Source organism: Echinococcus granulosus, assembly GCF_000524195.1.
Source record: "Echinococcus granulosus chromosome Unknown EG_S00086, whole genome shotgun sequence".
Lineage (NCBI taxonomy): Eukaryota > Metazoa > Platyhelminthes > Cestoda > Cyclophyllidea > Taeniidae > Echinococcus > Echinococcus granulosus.
The window spans coordinates 63528-73921 of NW_020170466.1; the positions used below are offsets into that span (position 1 = coordinate 63528).

General features: G+C 43.1%; 2 protein-coding genes across 2 annotated transcripts; both read left to right on the top strand. All coding sequences in view use genetic code 11, as the record gives it.

Moving 5' to 3' along the window:
- Window positions 1–1945: 1945 nt before the first annotated feature.
- Window positions 1946–3425, top strand: EGR_07758 (L-threonine 3-dehydrogenase; the record flags this gene model as incomplete). The annotated part of the gene is made up of 6 exons (XM_024497007.1): window positions 1946–2130; window positions 2165–2451; window positions 2495–2692; window positions 2728–3021; window positions 3132–3258; window positions 3335–3425. The coding sequence occupies 6 exons, from the start codon at window positions 1946–1948 to the stop codon at window positions 3423–3425; spliced, it is 1182 nt and encodes a 393-aa protein (XP_024348561.1).
- Window positions 3426–4553: 1128 nt separating this feature from the next.
- Window positions 4554–7341, top strand: EGR_07759 (putative ATP-dependent RNA helicase ddx52; the record flags this gene model as incomplete). The annotated part of the gene is made up of 9 exons (XM_024497008.1): window positions 4554–4622; window positions 4660–4914; window positions 4956–5228; window positions 5266–5450; window positions 5670–5927; window positions 6010–6229; window positions 6607–6693; window positions 6765–7099; window positions 7182–7341. The coding sequence occupies 9 exons, from the start codon at window positions 4554–4556 to the stop codon at window positions 7339–7341; spliced, it is 1842 nt and encodes a 613-aa protein (XP_024348562.1).
- Window positions 7342–10394: the final 3053 nt, after the last annotated feature.

Consider the following 10394-nt stretch of genomic DNA (forward strand, 5'->3'; position numbering starts at 1 on the left):
ATGAATGCATTGGCACTGCTTCTGAGCTCGATTCTAGAAGCCATAAAAGAAGTTCCCCCGGTTTTGATTACCCCATTAAAGTCGCAGAGCTGAATAGGGCATTCCACTAATTACCACCTTCAGCTTTTCCACGTATGAAGGTCTCTACTTCTTAGATTTTTAAATATTTTTACCATTCTCTTGTGAAATCATTCAATACGAGCTTCTGTTAAATGTTCATTTCCAGATTCTTATGCTCTTTCCAGTTTCCCGTAGATTAATGTTTCACTTTAACCATCTTCCAGCATTTATTCAGTAGTGCTTCAATTTAGCAACCGTGTATCGGTTTTTAAAAAAAACACTGAATTTATGGGATGAATTAGGAGCAAGCTACTGAGTGAATGTGGATCGGGCTAAAGTACGACAATTATTTTGACATTTAAATGATAGAAACTACTTTGCTCGCCCACCCACGCATCCTTCCATTCACCTACTTCCAAATCAGTCACTCGTTCTTATCGATTATCGACTATGGGCAAATTAATTGCATGGTAAGTGGTCACATTCAACTGCTCATAAAAAATCGATATCCATCAATAAACTCTGCACGTAAATGGCCTTTATTATCAAAACACTGAAATGAAGTCTGTTCGCCTTGTCATTCGTCACACCTCCATTCTTTGACTACACGATCTGGCCAAACGGCTTCAATTTATTGTCGGGGACAGAAAATTAGGCAATCAAACAAGGAACAAACAAATGAATGAATGGCTAAAATAAATGAAAGTGAAGCCTTATTTCGGCTCTTATTTTACTTTACAAAAAAGGCTTAGTATTTCGGCGGTATGAAGACCTTCTACGCGCACTTGTCACTGAAATATTGATTTTTGGCTTGCTGACTGTTGAGCGTGATTACAACTCAGATGATGAATAGGGCAAAAATCGATAATCAATAAAGCAGACAAGCATAAATATATGCGTCCACTTTTTACGCACAAAGATCTGCAAATTGTTTAAGCTTCTGGGAATTTTTTCCTATTCACTATTGGCTAGAAGAGGGTGGAATTGGGTGAATCATTAATTTGCGCTTGTCAACAGGAAGCCACGCACACATTGAGTTTTGTGATGGCGGTTTAGGTTAGCAATCACTTTTACAGTGAAACGCGGTGAATTACACAAAAGACGTGAAATTATGCAACTCGTTACAGTCAAGGCTAGCGATTGCAAGCAGGCGTGGTCGGTGCGAATTTGAAAACGCCTACTCTGGTGTGGCAAGCAGCTAAAGCACACTAGAAACATTTGCATCTACCATGCCCTGTTTGTTTGTGTTTGCCCTGAAGGTTTTTGGACGTGTATGATCATTATCTGCGTTTGTGCGCATTGTTATGTGATTCATCTCACCCCTACTGGTAGGCAGCTCCACGACTCCTTCCAAATCTCCGGCCTTCCGCTTACTTATTAAGGCGGTTTTAAGGAATAAACCATTTTAATTTGTTTTACATTTTACCACTAAAATATAGACCAAAAGGTGAAATATCAACTGAACACAGAAATAGCAATTGAACTGATCGTACAATCTCCTAAGAAACCGGTTTGCAAGGAATAAAAGCAAAGACGGACGGAATGGATGGTATCCCAATCACCTTTCCTCAATTCCTTCCAGTCACCGTGACCGTTGAAGATCAAGTAGATCCAACGCCCTGACTGTATACCTCAACCTTTTTAGAAAAGACTTCTCTAAATCTAAAATTAGTAGTAGCGTTTAATGTGGAAGCTATGACCGTCTCAATAAGCAAAGCGCGACACAAACTGACAACTTGCCAATGTCATCGCACCCACCAACCGCAGAAGCGCTTTGATGAAGCCGTGTGTGTATGCGTACCCATAGTCATTAACAGGCGCCACTGTGATTGGCTCAATGGGACATAAAAACTAAAGCTCAGCTTTCACATCTCATCCACGCAGAATGCTGGTTCGTCAGGCCACCCTCACCTACCAGAAGGCCCTCTCCTCCTTCGCCGCCCGTGCCGCAGCTGTCGGTGTCAATTTGAGAGGCCATCATGGCACTGGAGCATGTTCCCACCAAACTCCAAAAATCCTAATCACTGGTGGTCTTGGTCAACTTGGAATGCCCCTAGCACGCGTCTTTCGGTAGGCTGCCAATATGAAAGCCTCATTTTTTTAGTTCCAAATATGGCCAGGACTCTGTCATCCTGACTGACATTAAGAAACCCGATCCTGCTGTGAAGGATGTCGGCCACTTTGAGTTCGCTGACATCATGGATGTTGATGGATTGAGAGAACTGGTGGTGGAGCATCGTATTGACTGGCTCATCCACTTCTCAGCTTTGCTCTCCGCTGTTGGAGAACAAAACACCCCGTTGGCGATGCAGGTGAATATTGGAGGTCTTCATAACATTTTCAACGTGGCGCGAGAATTCAGTCTCCGTCTGTTCATTCCCAGCACCATCGGTATGTTCATTTTTGCCCGAAAGATAATCTTGAAGTCTTTCAGGAGCCTTTGGACCCAATTCACCGCGTAATCCGACACCTGATGATTGTATTCAACAACCGAATACCATATATGGTGTGAGCAAGGTTCATGCTGAACTACTCGGCATGTATTTGAACCACAGATACGGACTTGACTTCAGATCTCTCCGTCTTCCCGGTGTCATCTCTGCTGATGTCGAACCCGGCGGTGGCACAACAGGTAATTCTGAATGTCTTGATTTCAATGTCTTCTAGACTACGCCATTCATATTTTCAAGTACGCAATGCGTGGTGAACCCTACCCTTGCTTTCTAAGCCAGAATACGAGGCTGCCGATGATTTGGATCGATGATGTTATTCGAGCCATGGCCGAAGTGATGGAATGCCCAAGAGAGAAGTTGAAGAGGTGTGTTTACAATCTGGCGGGTATTTCGTTCACCCCGAAGGAGATTAATGAAGCTATGCTTCGTGGAATGCACCGGCATGGATTGATAGAGCAGTTGAAGACGTATGAGCTCAAATACGACGTTGACTTCCGTCAAAAGATTGGTATGTTTGAAGCTGAGTGAATGCACCCGTGTGTGTGTGTGTGTGTGCGTGCGTGTGTGTGTAGGAATCAAAGCGTTCTAAAACTACATGAGCGTCCAATTTGTGCTTAGCTGATAGTTGGCCAGAAGTTTTGGACGATGCCAATGCCAGACGAGACTGGGGCTGGAGGCACGAGGTCGACATCGATGGCATGGTGGACAAGATGTTTGAGTACCTCAAGGCCCACTCAACCTGCAAGTTTGAAATTCTCTATTTAGTGTTAAATTGTGCAAACCACAACGGCTTATTTACGCATTCGCTTTTTAGAAACTAGAAAACGGTTTTCAGCACCGCACGTCCCTCGAATTTCATCCATCTATATTTTCTTTCCGATGGAACATTGCCACTTTAGTCAGTGTATTTAAGCATCATGCATTCGTATTCATTTATGCAAATTTTTGCTTTGGCGGAGGTAAATGGGGTAGATACCAGCAACACCATTGACAGTGATCTTTAAACAATGTCCTTTGGTATGGGGTAAGCTACGTGGATGAGGACTGTGGGTTTCCATAAAGTTGGATTGTTGTGTGGGCGTGTGGGGTGTGGTCTTGATGCCACTCTAGTTATTTAAAGGAGTAGATGATCCCAATTTGGCGGAGACAATCGGTATGTTGAATTGCCTGTCTTGATAAGGCACGTATAAAAATGCCAAAATGAGGGTATTTTAATGAATGGGACGTTTGGTGTAGTTGGTGGTGTCTTTACTCAAAGAAAAATGCAAAAAGATGCTTGCAGTAATGAGAAATAAGGCTGATTTGTCGAATCTAGTGGCCTGATATATAATGTCCATCCGTACACTTTACGGCGCGTGGCCTCCAGACACCAAAGATGGAACTTCCACTCGTCGACACAGACTTATGGCCAAGTATATAGCTCCCTCACTATTCTGTATGCACAGAATGGGTGATCTTTAAAGACCGGGAGTGTTTGCATCAGAATGTCCCTAAGAATGATAGAGACTGATGCGAAGTAAAACAACCACTCTGTACCAGTATCAGAATGGAACAATAGTCCAATACAAAAACGGTGTAGGTTACTCGCAAAGACTACTTTTAGCAATGTATCATGGCATCACCAACCGTCTATTTTCTACCTTATGGATAGACGGGTGTAAAGGCGCTAAAACAATGTATTTTTTGTATATTTGCTAATAACTAAAAATGCTGACACCATAAAAGTGGATCGCAATTGGTAATTGTAAACTAGATATTAGGCATAAACTACGAGGCCATTCCTAGAACACTTAAGTAATCTCGGTATATTTGTGATTTTAGATTTAAATTGAGCCAAATCAAAAAATAAAAATAAAAATATTTTTAGAATGAAAACATTTAAAAAATTTTTTTGCTAGCAAGATAGAAGAATTATGCTGAGTGGATTGTAAAATCACCTACATGGGTGTTTGGATATCTGAAATAATAACGATTTTTCAAACAAGGATGTCCTAGAGTGATTTTCCAGCTAACCCAGGTGTTCAAGACAACTCGGCAGCGATGGATTATAGTACGGCTTTCAAGTCACTTACTAAAGGAATGGACGAGTTTAAGGCCCCTGTGGTCAAAGTAAGTTCAGTGTTTTATGTATATGTTTTCTGCTTAGGGACTCAAAAAGTCGTCCTCGAGTGCAGAATCCATCGATCATTGTGATTACAGTACTATCCCATACAACTGTGTGAAAGCGTTTCTCTGCAAATCACCTCGAGTTCAGAAATCGCGCTTTCCACCAATTTTTTCATTCGAATCCCTTCTGAAATCTCCTTACAATTTTCCACCTGACACGACTGATATTTTGTCCACTTTGAATTATGCTAAACCTATGCCAGTGCAAACGGAAGTCATTCCAATATTCCATGAGGTAGGTAATTGCCTAAAATCTCATTATTTCGGTGTTTTTAGGGACATAATATGCTGGTTGGCTCACCAACAGGCTCCGGAAAAACAGCCGCCTACCTTCTCCCGATTTTGAATTTTGCTGCTTGTGCTAAAATTGGTTCGAATTCACAGAAGAAGCACACTGTTCATCCATATGCTATTATTCTCTCTACCACACGGGAACTTTTGGGCCAGATTTGGACGGAGGCGATAAGATTGGGTCAGAACTTGTTTCCAAAACACGGGAAGATCGCAATTCTTCGTCGTAACCACTATGGACTGAGGAAGAAGCAGAGTGTTTGTTCAGGTGTTTTTCGTAATGCGGAACTTTTAGGAGGAAAAGAAAACCATTTCGAATAAGACGCGTGAATTGCGTCTGCCTTCGGATACGAAGGTTCTTATTACAACGCCGAAGCGGTTGGTGATGTTGTTAACAAAGACCGGAAAACAGTGTCCTATTAGCTTCACTAGGTACGCTTTACTGTTATTCTCTAAATTCGTGGTTATCATCAACGTCTGGTTTTTATTTGTAAAACGACTGCTACTTGTCTTTTGTAAATAGTATAACACCAATTGTTCACATCTGCTTATCAGATATCGACTTCTTTTATTTGTGTTGAAAATTCTCCCCTCCTAATTTGCATTCATCATTCACCGCCAAATCTGTTCCGGGTGTAGCTTAAAAGTGCTTCTCCTTTACAAGCTATGTTCGGGTTAACAAATCATCCCTAATTACAGTCTGCGCTGGCTAGTGATCGATGAGTGTGACAAAATGCTCGAATCAAACATTGGCGACAACGCCGCCATCCTCCGCGCCTTTCGGTCCCAACTCACTGCCATTCTCCACAGCATTCGCGTTGATGCCACTAAATTTCCTAACGTTGCACTATTCTCCGCCACCTTGACCCCTCCTGTTGTTGCTTGGGCAACAGAAGAACTCGGGAGGACCGACTCTTCACTTTCGAGAGGTCTAGTGAAGGTCCAACTGGGCGATTGGTAAGTTTTATCGACTATGAGTTCGCATTAAGTGTGTGGGAGGCTTTTAAAACTTTTCAATTGTGAATTTATTCCTTGCCAGTAATGCGGCAGTCTCATTGGTACGACAGGAACTACGCTACTGCGGTTCGGAGCAAGGCAAATTGCTGGAATTGCGCAAAATGCTCATTGACGGCCTCATATATCCCTGTCTCATCTTCACTGAGTCTCGACAACGAGCTACCGATCTGTTCAGGGAGATTGTTCTCTGTGATAAACTGATTCTTGTCGGTATTCTCTCCAGTGAAAAGAGTGAAGCACAGGTAGGTTGTTTGATTGGTAGTTAAATACTACTTATGCCATTTTAAGCAAATATGTTGGTGCTGTACTAGTAGATCACAGATAGGTTTACTACATAAACGCCTTGACAACTTGCAAAAGTAGGACAATTTTATTCTTAAAATATTCCTTTCGTAATTACGGTGTCGCTCGAACTCCCCTTATGAATAATATGAAATATACGAGTGCAGCTTCATACCATCAATTCGTGGTCCGATTGGTAAAATGGGAAGGGGAATTCATCTGCAAATATACCAATAACATACTTGATAGCTCTATTCCTTTCTAAAACACCCTAAGGGTTCATATAAATTTTGCGATCATCACTGAAATAGCTTAGGCCTTGTTGATCTCGTTTCAGCGTATTGCTACAGTGAAGGCTTTTCGTGAAGGCAAGGTCAATGTCCTCATTTGTACCGACCTCCTCGGTCGAGGCATGGACTTCAAGGTATGCTCCACCCATTACTATCCCAAAATGATTGCTGCTTCAGATATTTAAGTAGTATATTTTGCCCCCAGAGCTTGATGATGGTGGTGAATTACGATCTTCCACCCTCTCCTGTTGAATACATTCACCGTGTCGGTCGAACTGGACGGGCTGGCCGTGCGGGTGGACGTGCAGTCACCCTGTGGACGGACGCTGATCTGCCCCACATGGACTCTATTCTGGACGTGATGAGTAGAAGTGGTGCAGAAGTAGACCCAGATCTTCGACGTCTTGTGGCAGCTTGGAAGGCAAGAAAAGCGAAACAGACGCATGCACGCGCGCTGGGAGGAGTGGTCTCCCAACGCAAAGGTGAACGTAAACTGGCCGCCAAGGTGGCGTTGAAGAAGTCAAGAGGCGAATTTAATCGGTAATTTTTATGAGAGGGAGATGTGGGACAGTTCTATCGGTTCTCAGTGCCTTTTTTCAATTCCGTGCGGGTGTATTTGTAGAGAGCGAGGCCTTCTCCGACCTTGGAATCCGCACCGGGAGAGTATCACTGACGTGCCGGGGTCAAAATTTCGCGACCTCAAGATAGCGAATGGTGAATCGATGGTTGGTGGTGGGAGAAGGGCAAAGAAGAGGAAGAGAGCTGTCAAAAAGACAACTTAAGTATGCTGATTGTGTAAATAAATATGCAGAAAGAGGAGACAAGAGAATATATGCGAATTAGAGTATCTGTGCCTCTCTTGAACTGCTCTATTGACCGTTAAATAGCGTACTTTTCGAAGAGGTTGAACTTTTGGAAAATGGGTTTACATTACCAAAGGTGCGAGCTTATGCGCGTTCCTAAATCATTTTGTTTATTAATGGGTTCGACGTTTATCTCTTCCTCTTTGACCATTCCCTTGGAGCGAGCGGAGTGATTATGTGATCGGGGTTGCGCCCGTTCAATGCGCACTTCTCCCTCGCGGATGGATGACAACTGTTCCGTGGCGAGATTTGTGTTCACTGGTCGTCTTCCGCCTGAGGTGTGTTCAAACAAACCTGTGTTACGCTTTATTGGCGCGGTCTCTAGGTCATAGGTTGGAACTTCTTATGGGTGGAATTTACCATAATGAGCTCCTAGGCCGCTGTTTTTTTTTTAGCTACGAAGAAATAACGTTGAGTAGAAGCATTTGAGGAATTCAAATGAGTCACGGGTCCCAACCGCTTCTGTCGCCTCATCACTGTTCAGATTTGGGACGTCATTTTTACGGGATCGTGACAGCCACCTGAGTTTTGATTCCTCCAATATTCTGACAGTAGGTAGTCGAAGGCGTACGAATTCCAAAACCCGTGGTTCCTGAAAGGCTTTTTTTAAATGGAGATTAGCTTTACCTGGTTCACTGCTCTTCATACCTAATTTGTCGACAATTCGGTGGTTGAAAAGCCACCATCCATTCGTTTTGGGCTAACTAAGGTTGGCAAATAAACGTGACGTCCTTCTAAAAGGCTATGCTACTCCGAGACCATATAGTTTTGAAGCCTGAATCCATTAGCTATTGAAATCCACAAAATCCTGCGATATTTGCAAACGTTCTCTTATTAATGTTCTTAAGATCTTGCTTTTAATCTAGAATGAGGCTTATCTACCGCTTTAACATTATGAGTAGTATCTGCCTTGTTGATGAGCAAATCAAACCACCGGTGAATCAAACACCACGCCAATTTTGAAACTCATGATAGCGCTCTCCAAGGCGGTTCCAATGAACCCAGCAAGTGAGGAATGACTTGGCTGTCCTTGAAAACGCTATCAGGCCAATTAAATAACTTGGGTTTTCGCTTTTACTAAATGTTTCTTTGTCTCGGTAAGTAAGCATTCAAAACCTAGTTGGGTCCCACCATATTTCCCAATTGTCTTCAGTTTTTCCATATATGCATGTGATTGACTAAGGCTTGGAAATAGCTGTGGGAAGTATTACACCAGAGGTAAACGGTGGACGGAGGTCGAGACAGTATCTCCCTCCTGATTGGATGATACGGAACGTTGTCTTGCAGGCCCAGGGGTTGGACTGTTTCCAAGGCAGTTTTTCGTGCACAACTTCCAATTGTTGTGAGTAGGTGTATCTCACTCAATTACGCACAAAGAGGGTAGGATCTTGTGGAGGTGAAGTGACGCGTGCTTTAGACGCAGTGTAGGTGGTGGACCGCTTGGAGACAACCAATGCCATACTCATTGCCATAACGACGGCGTAAAAAGCTATTTGTTGTCAAAGGGCTCGGCAACCTAGAAATGTCTTTCGTATAACATGAAAGGAGCAAAGATCAGATCGATGGCCTTTGAAGTTGTCATATGTTGTTGCTTGTGTGAGACGCGTTTGGCTAGCCTCCTGATTTTGCTAGTTCAAATGCTTGTTAATAAATTGTTGCACCATTCACGTGACAATTCATTTCAAGATTTTGAGACGTTAACTCGTGTCGTTGATGGTATGTGGTTTCCATGATCCAAAATATATGGACCTCTTCAACTCGAAGAAAACATTTCTAGTGATACCTTCTATCACTTCATACCGCAACCTCGATCCGCATCCATTCTGTTCAACTGGCGCTTGACCAATACAAAGGTCAAAAAGTATGCGATTGACTGGTGCGACATGCTTATGCAGTCACATTAAACAAATCATCACAAGTTACAAAGTCTTATCTGGATTAGTCATCTGACATTGTGGACAAACGCAGTCGCCTGTTAAATGACCGTCGCCGTGTTTTAAAAGCCGCTCTCGGCCCTACCATCAACCACTGACACCAAAGACGGTCTTAATTGCGGAGGTCCATTTCGAGAATTTTGCGTACCCATTGCATTCCAAAAGGACATTCAGATCGAACGGGGATTTCTTAACTAACAAGCCACAGATGGGACTCTTTTATGCTGGCACAAGTAGCAATGACAGGTTTATTTTTTTGCTTTTGCGACTGCTACCAGCACGGCGCGCATGTCACGCGTCAGGGCAGACCGCAGTGTCAACGCACGCATAAAACCTGACGTGGAGATAAACAGTCGGTTGTGGACAAAGGCGTAAGGACGCGAGGACACCCGAACCCATAGATTTTAACAACCCTCGGTCACGGCATGGCATTTGAATTGAGTATATGTTTTAAAGACTTCCACAGAACGCCTAATCAAGACCCTGGCCACAGCGCTTCCGTTGCTATCTCATAACGAGGCAGTCATTTTTTAAGAACATTGAAGGTGTGAAAGCCCGATCAATGTACAACCGGTCGTGAAACTGTACAGGTAACAAAGCCTTCTGCAATGTCAAAAAGTTAGCCTGAACGATGCATTGAGACAAGCAGAAGTGACTCAACTGCACTCCAGTCCAAAACTTTCCAAGGGCTTTACACCCTTGCGCATGGGTACAAATTTGGCGGAGAACTACGACAAAATTTCAATTACTTGCCTTATAAACTTGGAAGTCCCGATTTGACCCAAACGACTCTCGTTTTTTTCCTTTTTCCACACATCCTCTCGCCAGCTGACTTGATCAACAACCATTTCGGATAAGCCCAAGGCCTAAAAACGAGGCAACTTCAAGCGCGAAATCAGAGCCAAACGCACCTGCAATGAAAGGGTAAAGGAGGTCAGTTTGAAAGCTACGCACTAAAAATTAAGCCCTGAAATTTTCTCGTAGTAGAAAATGACAGTGAATAAATAACAGCAATAATGACTCGGGACAGTCCCATAA